At 32.1% G+C, this 14,319-nt stretch overlaps 1 protein-coding gene across 3 annotated transcripts; it reads right to left on the bottom strand.

Annotated features, from left to right (window-relative positions):
- Positions 3,722-11,686, bottom strand: LOC107622910 (protein CHROMATIN REMODELING 19). 3 transcript variants are annotated; one of them, XM_016324985.2, is made up of 12 exons: positions 10,933-11,683; positions 10,681-10,804; positions 10,083-10,123; positions 9,743-9,993; positions 9,481-9,661; positions 8,067-8,252; positions 7,550-7,723; positions 7,292-7,450; positions 6,418-6,495; positions 6,176-6,312; positions 4,519-4,737; positions 3,722-4,398 (listed from the first exon to the last, which is right to left on the bottom strand). In XM_016324985.2, the coding sequence occupies exons 1-12, from the start codon at positions 11,488-11,490 to the stop codon at positions 4,239-4,241; spliced, it is 2,268 nt and encodes a 755-aa protein (XP_016180471.1). In that variant the 5' UTR covers positions 11,491-11,683; the 3' UTR covers positions 3,722-4,238. The 3 variants fall into 3 exon arrangements, with proteins under 3 accessions (XP_016180471.1, XP_020970022.1, XP_020970023.1); XM_021114363.1 differs by having other exon boundaries at positions 9,481-9,993; positions 10,933-11,686; XM_021114364.1 differs by lacking the exon at positions 6,418-6,495 and having other exon boundaries at positions 10,933-11,684.

The raw sequence follows: 14,319 nt of genomic DNA, 5'->3' as shown, positions 1-14,319 counted from the left end.
GAACATATTAAAGATATAATTATTTTTATGTTTTTTTTATTAATTTAAATTTTTAAAAAAAAAATAATTTGAGGACAACTATTAGAAAGTCAGGTGATACATATTAGAGTGGCATTTTAGTGAAGAATATGGGTAGGTATTAGGACAATAGGCGAAGTGCATGACAACAGTATTTGAGCTATTATGTGGAGCTCACCAAGCTGGACAGAATGAAATAGTGTTTGAATGGACAAATGGTTTATTGGCATATATTGACAAAACATTGTAAGGAATATAATTTGTTAAGTCATCATGTGATGAGTGTCAAAGACATGACTTTGCAAAAGATCAGATATGTGGAATAATAATAAGATAAACTATACCTATTTTTTTTTATTCCTAGAAAGATGCACACATGATATTATTAGTTTGGTCTTTTTGAAAAACAAAATTTTCTTAAGTTTAATTTATTGGCTAAAAGATATGTTTGATGTCATTTATTGATGACTCCCATAAAGATATTTGACATGGATTTAAGTTTTAAAAATACATATGAACATACTTTTTGGTCTGTAAAAGAATTATGTGAGATCTATGCATGATTGATTCTTTATGTTCTATAATAGTATTAAGTTAATTATTGATGTAAAATAATATATTATTATTTAGAATTCAAAATGAAGTCAGGTGTATCATTTATGATTAAACTTATTATTAAAAAAATTACTGTTTTAGCTAGAGACTAAATAATATAAAAAAATAGCTTTAGATATTAAGTTGATATATATCAAAAGGTTTTTTTAGAACTATATATATTCAAGGGATTCAAATAACTAATCTAGTCTTAAAATTAAATATTACATTTTATTTCCCTTTTTTTCTCTTTCTTTTTTAACTTAATGCATTTGGTATCAATAATATAAATACTAGATCTTTAGATTTATATATCTAAATTTCGATTTAAAAAATGGTTAAAATCTATGAAGCACGGACACTTCGCTGAGTTATGTGTCCACGTGTCGGACACATTTCAGACACGATACTCGTCCAATACGCGTGTCTGCTGTGTCCAACCGTGTCTTAATAAAAAATAAAAAATTCTTCGGAGACACACCTAAATATCATCGCGTGTCCGCGTATCCAGTCTTATTCTTAACATATATTAGTATTTATTAAAACAAAAAATATTTTAAATATTTTATATAATTAAAATAAGACATTAAAAATTTTAATTTATATTTTAATATCAATAAAATATCAAAATATCATTACAATTTATCTAAAAAATACTTTATATTTTATATATATATACGTGTCCTCGTATCATGTAAGATTTTAAAATTCGCATGTCAGCGTGTCCCGTGTCGTGTCGTATCCCGTGTCCGTGTCAGTATCCGTGCATCATAGGTTAAAATTGAATATCTATGTTATTGACATGAAATCTATGAGTTTGTGTATCATTGATGGTTAAGGGTACTTTTTACTTGTTAGTATAGTCTTGTTAGGAGTACTGTTAGTGAGAAAAAGAAAGAACGCCAACTTTTTCATTAATTATTGGATATTATTTCACGAAGTAAACTTCCTACTTTTCGGACTTGATTGATTAGTTTGCAATTTGGATTATTGCTTACGGCCTATTATTATGCAATGATGATTAGGGTTATGCATGCATGATGATCATTGATTGGTGAGAGACTAAGAGTAGTATCGTTGTTTCTTATTTTTATTATTATTTTTTTTTTCTTGTATTCGGATATATTATTATGATTTATGAATCCGACTAATTATTGAGAAATCGTCATGAAGAATGGGTCTCTAGCAAAGATTTCTTTTTCTATTTGGGGAATCAAATTTAAAACTAATTATTGAGATATATGTATAAGAATGTTAGATGACCAATATTTTTAGTGTAAAAGAATAGATTCAGCTAGTGTTGATTTAAATATAAGTAAAAAAAGTTCCTCGCTTTTTAAAGTCCACATTACTAATGGAAAATCCATAAAAAATTCTGAAATTTTGAATCCTAATTTTTGTGGAAATTTTCATCAGTAACGAGGTAAAATCCGTCGGAAAAGATAGAAGAATACGCTGATAAATCTGTTTATAGGGCTACGTTTGTTTATAGAGACAGGACACAAGGATACTAAGGCATAAAATTGTGTTTACCAGAGGAGATATGGACAGAGATAATGTGTCCAGAAACACTGAATTAGTATATTTTGTGTCTATCCTGACAGGAAGGACACAGAGACACTAACAAGGGACACAACTTATTTTTTATTTTTTCTTTTATTATTCTTGTTAATTTTTCATAATTATATTTTTTATTTTTTCTTTTATTATTCTTGTTAATTTTTCATAATTATATTTTTTATTGTTATATTTTTAATCTCAAATTTTTTGAATGAAAAAAAAAGAGAAAAAATTGAATTTTCATAATTTGTTCTAGTTTATCACCAAATAGAATACAAGAACACAAAATTTTATGTCTCTGTCCATCAGTGTCTTGTCCTGTTTTGTTCTTAGAAACAAACGCAGCCTAATGGACTGTTTTCTATAGTGTGTTGATTACCTAACATTTCTTATTAAAATAGTTACCACGTTGATAAATCTTATATTATTGATTGATATTGATCTTAATTAGCTTGTTGCAAAGAGAAGGAACTTTAACAGAAATGAATGACATAACAAATTTACAGCCTTTGGCTGCCTTCCTCTTTCTTTCGTAACTTGTCTTCATTCAATGGTTTGCTTCTTGATTTTCCATTGCTTAGAGTCTTTTGGTTTTGTTTGACTTTATGAGCCGCCTTTTATTCCAAAACCCAAACTAAGTACTTAGGTTGTATGACTGTGTGTTGCTTACAAACATGATAATACAAATATGCAATGATGATGAATTTTTATGATTTATTTATTTATTACTGGACAAGTCAAGTGGATTAGATTTCCATTTATTGATTTTTCATTGATTAATGAATTACTGCATACACAAAACAGGATTCGAACCCTCAATACTTAAACAGACTAGCTAATCACTAGACTAACCCAACTCGATTTTATTATATGTACTTAAGTATATAAAAATATAAATCGCTTGAGCAAATCTTCTCGAAGAGTTTGACTGTAGAGTATCTAAAACCTTCATTTTATTGGGGCGTAAACGGAAATGTTTAGTAACCAAAGAAAATTAGCAAAAAACAGTCATAACTTGCCTTATTTAGCATTCATTAATTATCGTAACAATTAATAAATGCTAAATAAGACAAGTTTCGACTGTATTTTTTGTCTCCCTAGCATTACCCGTTATCAAAAATCTACAGGTAGGTTCATAAATGATGGAAGAATATAATGAATCACCATCCTACAATTACAAGTAGCTAGGTTTAGTGATAATTTTGTAGCTTTGTGTATTGTGTGAGAAATTCTTGGACTCTAATGTGAATGTTATATAAGGAAAGTGCTTTGAGTTAAAGCTTCGCACCATACCATCCAATTGCACTTTTTGAAGAAGCAATTTCGCCTTGGGATTTTTACTTTTTTTTTTTTTTTTTCAATTCGATGTAGAAGGGAAACTAAATTCAAAATGAAAAATATTCCCTAGCCTTTTGAAAGGACAATCTTCACTTCTCCCATATTGAATAACCTATGCAAAGAGGGACAAAAGGCTAGAAAAAAAAAAAAACTGAGCAAAACGTGAAAAATATTGAGCAAACCAAATTGAACATGTAAATTAACTCACTTGTGAAAAGGAACAAATATCTAACTAGATTACAAGAAAAACTTATCACATCTTGTCCACATAACTCAACAGGACTAATGCAGTAAACTAAGTTGAACTTATATTACAGATGTAACATATTAATAATTGTCTTAAGAGATATACCAGGAAAAGTGTGTAAAATATATGAAATGCAACATAAAGCTTTCATCATTATGGCTCTAGGAGAAATGTGTAACATATCTGCTAATTTCTACCATGACTTTCTAATCATTGTCATATTGATACTCAGACTAAGATAATTCACCTTCACTACTGTCTACTCACTAGTATATGGATATTAAGGCACATGTACAACTGCATGCCATTCTTACCAATTTGTAGGGCAGGTAATACCCATTTCTCCCAACCCTTCAAAAGGATAATACAAGAAGGGTACTTAATGGAGAATATTTAATTAAAAAAAAGGACTAAAGAGTCAAAAGGAAAATACTTGGGGTTATGGTAAATTATGCTTAAAACTTTTCTTAAGCTCAACATTTTAACTCAACAAAATTGCAGATAATATCTCTCCCATGGTTTTCTCAGGCATGTTGCCTTCACTAACCTCCTCCATGGACTCGAGGACAGCAGCATCGAGTACCAACTTTCTCTTCGCGATCTCATATACATTTTCATCAACTGTTCCCCTAGTTACCAACCTGCAAGAGAGTTCATAATGAGAATACAGACGAGTAGACCCATCAAATAATTTAGAGGTTTTCGACTTTTAGAAATTTCGTCAATGATGAGAGTGAAGGAATGAGATAACGGACACATACCGGTATATGGTTACAGGCTTCGTTTGACCAATTCTATGACAACGATCTTCTGCTTGTCTATCAATCTGTGGGTTAAAATCCATGTCATGAATTACAACTGTGTCAGCTCCCGTTAAGTTCAAACCTTGTCCTCCGGCTCTTGTCGATAGCAAGCATGCAAAAATGGAAGTATTGTTGTTGAATGTATCAACTATCGTTTGCCTTTCAGCCACCTGTGTACTGGCAATCAAAACATAGAATTTTAAATGAATAAGGGGAACGCAGCATTTGGTTAGTTTGACAATCATGCATATTGCACACACCTCTTCAGAATCAGTGGAGAGAGATGAAGAAACAATTAAGCATTCATTGGGTCTCTCATTAGATGAACCTAATATAGTAGTAATATATGAAAAGGAGCACGACCAACTCTGAGAAACTTTAGGATTAATGTGACACATGGAGTTCTACCATTAATGTGACATGGGAAACATAGCCAATTTCAGACAAACAATATATTATAGGGAGTTTACTCTCCATCAGTCCAGATTCAAAAGGATAATAAAATTGGCATAGTTTGAACAACTACAAAATTTGAAGCAAGGAAAGCCCTTTGGTGTATCTGGAAGGAATAAAACATAATATTCCCTAGGCAACTTTGTGATCCATAGAGTTGTTGTAGCAAAGGATAGTTTACAGTACCAAGAGTTGAATGTGGTTGTAAATGATTGCACGTATGGCTTCTATTTGCTATATAAAACACGTGATCTTTATAAAGAAAGAGCTTCCCTTCTCAGACATGTTGAGAGATTGGAAACCTATGCTTATATCTAACTCTCTTGGTTCTTTTGCTCTTATCCACTATTTTTTATTATTTTTCTCTTGATCTTAATGAAATTCCTCCTCCTAAAAAAAAATAAAAAAGAGGCCAGTTATAGATTTTATAGATTCTTTGATGGAGCAATGCTAGCCAAAATGCACACACACTAGTGCATGACTCAGTTCTTTCTTTATATTGACTGCTGAAGATGTGACAAATAGTACTTCCTAGTTTGCATGACTCAGCCGGTTATTTTCATATTCTACTACCAAACATTAAACAAGTATAGAAACAAGAAGAGACGACCAAAAAAGAAAAAAAAAGTATAAACCGAAGCAGAAACAGCTTCTAAACTGCTTTCTGAATTTTAAAAAATAAAACAAGAAAATAGAAACATATTTATGACATGTACATACAGTCATGCACACAACATTTATAGACAATAACTACGGCAGTGATGGATGTTTCATTTCAAATAATAGCACAAGCTTCATTGCTGCCATGAAACCGATCACCACTTAAAGATATATGTAGCCCAAAAAAAAAAAGAAAACCAAAAACAAAACAGATCGTAACAAACAGGAAATGGCACTTATTATGTATCTGTTTCCACCAAATCCATCATTCCACTTATAATCCAAATATTCATTCCATTTCAACGCTTTTACAACAACACTTCTTTCACATAATATTAAACTACAAAAAGAAAATACTAGATTGCATGCATCCTCATTCTGATCAATTATTTTCTTAATTTGCATTTATTTTAAGTCACAAACAAAATATTCCACATACGCAAGCCAAAAAACACCTAATATTATATCACAGAAAAAGTTTAAATGCCAAAAGTAGCAGTACCTTCCATCAAGTCGTTTGTAGGTCAACCCAATGACATCTAAGGTCCACTCCAATATGTCAAGCATTGACGTCCATTGACTAAAGATCAAGACACGATGACCCTCCTTCTTTAGTGAAGGAAGAAGCTCTGCCAAGGCCTACATTATCCAGAGAGTAGCTCAACTTCAGCAGACAACTATGCTAGCCATGTATAGTTGGAGATTATAAAAAATATAGACTCCTAAAAAAATGAAGAATCATACCCCACATTTTGCAGAAAGCATAACATGGTTTTCGGAAAGTATCCCTTTTCTATCATTGACACCATAGTGAAGTAAAAGCTGCAAATAAGAAATTTACAGCTTGAAATTTAAACTAGCACAACAAAAGAAACAGAAACAACAAAAAAGGAAAAAAATGAAACTTGTTAGTTAACATCATGTAAAAGCTTGTAAACAAATAAAACCAATCGTATGCAATCATTTAGCATAAACTTCCTTTCCTTTAGACAAAAAGCACAGGCATTAGGCACAATCATCTTGTAGGCCAAACTTGTTTCCACAAATGTTTGTGCAACACATATTGATAACCAGAGTTCACAAGGAACTGACCAGCACTACTCAGGTGAAAATGATGACAGAGAATGTTAGGCAGCAGTCGAAACAATGAGTTGTGGTGGATAAAAGAATAGATAAGAAAAGATTAGAAGAAACCATAACCCACATAAAGTAGTCTGGTAATGTCAGGCAGATCAATCAAGGCTATAGTTAAAATGTCGGCAAAACAATAGATATAGGTATTGATTTGAGAGGAGTTTAGGATTCAGATATAATAAATTACTAATTATATTGTGTCTCCTTCTCTTGGATAATCAAGAGGCTATTAGTGGCTCTTTCTCTCTTGTGAATCTATTACAGATAAGTGGCATGCACCTTTTATGATCCGAATAGATCAAGTCTCCTTACTATAAGTAGTTATGCACTGTTTGCCACTTTTGTGGCCCGTGCTCCAAAGTTGATCATACGAACTAAATTGGGGTTGATCTAACGTGGTTAGATTTTCTTGTAAATAGTATGAAACAAACACTTGAAGATGCTAGCAAAGTGAGGAAATGCATGCCCTTGGTAGAAGATTTACCCGGTGAATAGAGAAGTCGTTGTAACTTTTAAGTTCCTCTATAACTCTGTCTAAAGTACATTCAAAACCAAAAGCACCTATTGGATGCAACTTCCTAGCAAAGCGAATGACATCGTCATCATTATAGATTCTCCGTATCAGCAAGGGATGGTTAGCAATCTGGAACGATAGTACAGAAATAAATAAATAGAATGCTATATTAATGTCCAAAGATAACTGTCTATATTATAACTCAAAAAATAAAATGTAATCTAGAACCTTTCTGAACTGAACAAAGTAGTTATTTATTTGTCGGCGTGGAAGAGCTTCAAGAACAGATTTGGTGTTAAGCTCAGAGCACTTGGCTATCCGAGCTTGTGAGACAGCACGATACTCCTCAATGGCTTCCTTATAAGCATTTTCCTGTTGCTTTTCCATTACAACATATTCAACCTGCAATAACAATATTAGCCTGATTAAACTTTGCATTACATGACAAACATACCATAAAATCAAGGTTATATTGTTAAAAAAAAAGTTAAAAACTCAGTGAAATAAGCATGGTGGGTGAGATATACATAGACCCTAGTAGTGATGTGAACATGAATATGGGTAAATCAATAAGGTTTTTCGAATCTTTATTTTCTTTCTATTTCTATATTTTACTATATGAGTTTAAATTTTTCTCCATTTAACTGATAAATGCATTAAATATCAATAGCAGCGGGATCTCAATGTCTTGGATGGTAGCACTAATACAGTTTGTTCTTTTAATCTCTAGCACCATATTACATACCTTCTGTATTTTAGGAACAAGCTGCTGCATTACATCAGATTTCAAACGCCGCAAAATAAATGGCCCCAATATAGACTTCATACGACCGATTAAATCTCTATTGTCTGGATTGAGCAGCTTTTTTAAGTCAACACCTTCAGTAGCAAAAATATCAGGCATCATAAACTCCAACAACGACCATAACTCCTGCATAAATTCATACTTACTTCAGCAAAAAAATTATTTTATATATCTTTAGCTAGCAAAATACCAATTAGGGTGCTTGTCCAAATAAAAGAGTTGCACACTCCAACCAAATGCACCAAAGTACACTTTTCGGTTTAGAAACTAGAAATATAACTTATCCCGAGCTCATCGCACAATACATTTCATGGAAGTTTGCATTATGTGGCCTATAAACTTCTAGTTTCCCACCAGCATTCAGGCCCTATTACCAAAGACCAACTACTCTGGCTCGGTTCGTGGTTGGAAAAGAATTATAGGATTCTTAATTATTCCTTTTTGACTATTGATTTCATTGAGATAAGGTTAATTTTTGGCTTCCCTTTGATGCTCAGCACATGGTCATTTTAATGGGGTTTACTTAGCTGACATTCAAAGGCATTGCCATGTTGAGTGTTTTTACATAGTAAGCACAGTTTCTGGGATAAAAGAAGAATTTATTTAAAGATGTTACAAATTGGAGATAAGTTTCCGCTATACGAATTGGGATTCTTTTTTTATAAAAAAAGAGAATTAAAATAAAATTCATTAAGACATAAAGACAAGAAGAAGGATAATACAAAATGTGGGGATAAGTGATCCCTTATGCAAAAGCAAAACAAAACAAAATTTATCTATGAAACACTAAACCAGAACTTCCAAACTTTCAAATCATAAGCTTTGCACCAAATAGAAGCTAGGCATCTAATCCTGTCCCATAAAATTTGCTTGTTAGAAAATCTGTCATTGAAGGTGAGTGCAATTTGAGAAAGGAAAGAAAAGGGAAGGTTATAAATGGGGAAGGAATTTAAGGAAACAAGGGAAGAGGTTTTTAACATTGCCTTCATTTGAAAGTGCTTAAAAGAGAAATGAGCTTTACAATTTTACTCATCATAAAAGTAACTGAAAATAATTATAAATGATGTACATAATATTTCCATTTCAACAAGGATAAAACCATAGCAAAATATTTTCTTAATCACCCTAAAACCTCTGATTTCGAGATGTTTGGAATATAACTAGGTCACAGAGGCTTTAAGAAGCAATGCCACTTATTTCCCCTTTCTAACGCAACCTCCAAGAAAAGGAAAGGTATATAATGCTCTTAATGTACCCAAAGGATTGTTTTGTTCAGTAACACGAAACAGTTAAATGGACAGAAAATCAAAAGACAAGACTTTGGCAATGACATTCAATTAAACAGAATGCGTACATGTAAATCGTTCTGAAGTGGTGTCCCAGTCAACATCAATCGTTGGTTTGCATTCCGTGCAACAGCCATCAAATTTTTCCACCTAAAGCTATTTCTGTCCTTCAAAGCATGAGCTTCATCCATCAGCACGCAGCTCCACCTCCAGCGCTTCAATATTTTACGATCATCTTTCTGCTGTGGACTAGAGTGAATATAAATTATAAACATGTAGTTAACACCGGAATATTTTGTAGAAATGGCATCTCTGTGTAGACAAACGAACCTGTGCCGTTCAAAAAGTGAATAACACACAAGAAGAACATTAAATGGAGGAGGCAACCCTGCCTTCGAGAGGGAGTTCAACTCCTTGCAATATGCTGTTCGTCCAGCCCCATGGTATTGAAGAGTAGAAACTGACGGGCACCACTTCTTTAGTTCCCTTTCCCAGTTTTCCAAAACAGAAGCAGGACATACTATGAGATGTGGACCAGGATCATTATGCAAGTGATTCAACAAAGTTAAATATGTAATGGCCTGGTAGACAATAACAGATTTTACTCTAATAAGTCAATGATTAAAAATAAAAATGAAGGCATAATCAAACCAAATGGACGAGAACATACCTGAACAGTTTTGCCCAGGCCCATTTCATCTGCCAATATGGCTGTGCCATACATGAAAATCAAATGTTAAGAATGAGACTCATCACAATCAGCAAATAATCTCTAATGCACAAACTCATGGCATAATTACCATAAGAAACATAAAATCAAATAAAATAACTTAAATTTTGGACATGATGAGATGAAACAAGTCACCAGACATTACATAATTAAAGGTCCAATAAGAAAAAATAGGGAAACAAGGGGCAAAATTTTCTTATGATGAGGTTTTGGAGGAAAAGAGAACAGGGATAAATTATTTTTTAACAAATTATATTCTTAAATTAGTATGTTTCACAGTTTTACAATACAATAAGATAGAATAAAATGATTAATCATCACAAAACCTTTCTTCTTTTGTCTTTTTGGATAGAAAAAAGAAGATCAAGACAAAACCTTCAAAATCGTCAAGATTTCTACATGCATTCCCCCCTCATGCAACCAATCATCCCCTTTGAGACAAGCATCATGCAAAAAATAAAAAAAAAATGTAGAAATGAAACATCTTCAAAGCAATGCATACTTCCGATAAAGAACACTCCAAAACCCTACAACTTACCTCCTCCAATCCGCTTCCGATACAGTAGAAGCAAGAAGTTGACACCAACAAGCTGATACGGCTTCAGTAGAGGTTGAAAATCCGAATCCTCGTCCTCATACCCACACGCAACGTCTACATCGTCCTATTCAAAAATCAAAACCACACACACACACACAAACATAAAAAAACTTAACTTTATCTCACAAAAATTCCCAAAACCTAGAAATAAAAACCCAATGCGCCATCTTTTTAGTCTCTTTGAAAGCACACCTGAGTTACGATCCTCACTGAAGAAGACTCCACTTCAGAATACCTGTCGCATGCAGTCACCGACGACCCGAAAAGCTCCCCCTTCAGCTCCGCCGATATCTTTGCGCACTTGTGCAAAGCCCTACCAACCACATCACCTTCCATAACCTCTTCTTCCTCAATTTCCTCCGAAGAAGATGACCCTATTTCATACAATTCCGCAACATTCCTATTCCTATTCTGATTACTTTCCTCTTCCTCGCCATCTTCGTCGTCATCGTCGATGATGAACCGACGGCCACGATTCGGGGCTGCAGCTGCAGTGGAATTGTTGTTATCCACGTCAGCATCCTCCAGATCGTCCAATTCGACCGGAAAAGCTGCGGAAGCGCGAGTGATTTCAACGCAATCGTCGTCCTCGTCATGGCAATTGTTGTTGTTGTTGTTGTAAGCGAAGGACTCGATGGGAGGAGGAGAAGGAGGAGTAGAGTTGGGTCTCTTGAGGATTCGTGAGGGCTTGAACTGTTCTTCGTGTTGGTCCCATTCGTCGTCGGAGATTTCATAGTAGTCGCGCTTCATTCTATTTCCGTGTTGCACTGTTGCGTGCCCTAAAGATTGGAACTTTGAGGTTTATGGGAGGGAGAGAGAGAGAGAGAAGAATCAGAGAGAAAGGAAGTGAAGGGGGAAAAAGGGGGGTTCATGAAAGCGACGAGGGCTGGGCTTGGAAGCCATACACATGGCGCTTCATGGCAATCACTCGTTACTTGTTAGTACTTAGTTCCCCCGTTTTTTCTTTTTGTGTTAATTTTTTCCAAGAAATTGAAATATAATTTTTTTTGTTTTAACCTAAAGTTGGTGGGTTTTTTTACTAGTAACTAGTAAGGCATATATACTTTCCGAGGTAACAATGAGTAGGGTGTTCGCGGTGCGATTTAGTTCGATTTTAAGGGAAAAATTCATTCGATCCAAACGCTTAATTTATGTGCGGTGCGGTTTGGATTGGATGTACTTTTTTGAAGATCCAATCCAATCCGATTACAAGCGGTTTGAATTTGCGGTTTTTTAAATTAAAAAATTAAATACATATAACATGTCTTAATCAACAATGACATAACAAGTCTTAACATATCTTAAAAAGCCAACGATAACATAACAATAGAAATAAAATTATAGGTTAGTTAAAATAAATAAATAAATAATATTTTAAATATAAAATATTTATTAAATAATAATAATACATGAATAATAGAAAAATGTATAACAAATTGAACATGTTATAAATATAATTGTAAATATAATAATAAAATAATAATATTATAGTACATTGTGCGGTTTGGATTGGATCAGTTATGAAAAGTAGATCCGAAATCCGATCCAATCCAGCAGTTTGCAAAAAATAGAATCCAATCAAATTTGAATTAGTGCGGTTTTAATCGGTTTTCGGTTTGGATTGGATTGGATGAGCGGTTTAATTTAGATCGGTTTGGATTTGAACACCCCTAACAATGAGATTGGACTGGGATATGTAGAATACAGGTGTTTCACATCTGAGTAGTGTTAGAGTAACAGAATTCGGATCATGCGAGTTCCTTTATGATAAACGGACGGTCCGAGTTGTTAAAGACAAAGAACACGGAGGGTCCGATTTCCTTGTTTCGAAATTTAAATTTTCTCAATTCCAAATCGGACCATTTGATTTGTTCTGCAAAATTTTTAAATCAAGCAATTCGCAGGGTCCGAATTCTACATCTTGACACTCACAAAAAAGTGTCCCACAGATTTGTCTTGTACCCCATGAATCCATATCGGGGCACATCACATGCAAGACTTCCATATTCATAAAATTGAACCCAAAAAGACTTTGGTAGCATTTGATTTTAAAAATAGAATAAAACATACAATATAAGGATATAAAAATTAAGAGGAAGTATAGGGAGTCAATACATGTTTCATACAATGCATATGGGAGTTAATTTTAAATTAAAATTAAAGTATCGGATGTTTATTTAAAGTTGTTCACATATACTTATTTTAGAATAGTAAAGGTGTATTTGTGTGAATAATTTCAAGTATTTTAAATTGAATATTTGATTAAGTAGGATATCAGATGTTTATTATCCCTAGTATTCAAATGGTGATTCTGGATAGTATAAGTGTATTGTGTCTGATAAATTAGTAGTATTTTACCTTAAATGTTCGAATCTGTACGATAGCAGATGATTACGTCTTCTTTTTGGGGCAAAAGATCAACCATTGTACACATTATATACTTATTATATTGGCTTCCTAGCGGGATTCAAAAATTTAATATTTTATATTTTATTTTGTTATAAATTATATATAAAAAATAATTTATGAAAATATTTTTTTATTATATAAAATTAAAAAAAAATATTGATAAAAATATAATTATAAAAATCAGTAAAAATAACAAAAAATAAAAAATATGTTATATTTTTTATTAATTTTTTTGTATTTTTTGTTAAAAAAATATAAAATACATTAATTTAATATCTTAAAATATTATGTAAATAAACGTTATTTTTGGAACAACAATGTTATCTCTTTCATCTTGTGCTTGTAAAGTACATGCAATCAAAGTTAAAATAAAGCAATGATAGAAGCAACAATGAAAATAGATAGTGATAGAAACAACAATTTTTGCCACACAAAATAACTATAAAGTTGAAGAGAATAATTAATATTTTAGTGTTATGTGAAAATTAACATGGACTAACTAACCAATACGAGAAATTAAAAGGGTAAAAAAAGAAAATAATTTAAAAAGATTATTTATTTTTATATTCGATCTTTTAAAATGGAATATGTGATCCCGAAAACCTAAAAATAGATTTAAAATTAAATTTCATAACCTAAATTGTAATTGTATTAAAAAAAATTAATATCTAGATAATTTGCTTGTTATTCATAATAACAAAGAACACTCAAGTTTATATGGTATAATTTTCACATACTCACTTAAAAAATTGTAGGTTCGAATCTTCTTATTTTAAAAGAAAAATAGTTAAATTTAAAGTGGTTTATGAGATTAATCTCTTGCATTTGAAAAATTTAGAAATTTTAATTACAAGTGAATGACCTGACATGTTCTTTTTATACCAGACTAAAAAATACGGTGTTATTTTTGTTTTGATGTTAAATATTTGATGAAACGACATCGTTTAATCTTAATAATCATACATTTTTGTATCGAAGATAAGGCATTTTACAATTTATTAAAGTTAAATAACACCTTTTCATTAATAATTCAGTGCAAAAAATAAAGCAACGCCATTTTCGTCTAGTCTAAGATAAAAATGTGCAATTCTTTTAATTTTAGAGATATGTATAGTGTAATTAAAATTTTAAAGATTTTTTTAGTCTAAATAATCAATCTCAAAAACCATT

Source organism: Arachis ipaensis, chromosome B10, assembly GCF_000816755.2.
Source record: "Arachis ipaensis cultivar K30076 chromosome B10, Araip1.1, whole genome shotgun sequence".
Lineage (NCBI taxonomy): Eukaryota > Viridiplantae > Streptophyta > Magnoliopsida > Fabales > Fabaceae > Arachis > Arachis ipaensis.
The sequence above is the reverse complement of the archived record's forward strand: the minus strand, read 5'-3'. Positions and strand labels throughout refer to the sequence as shown.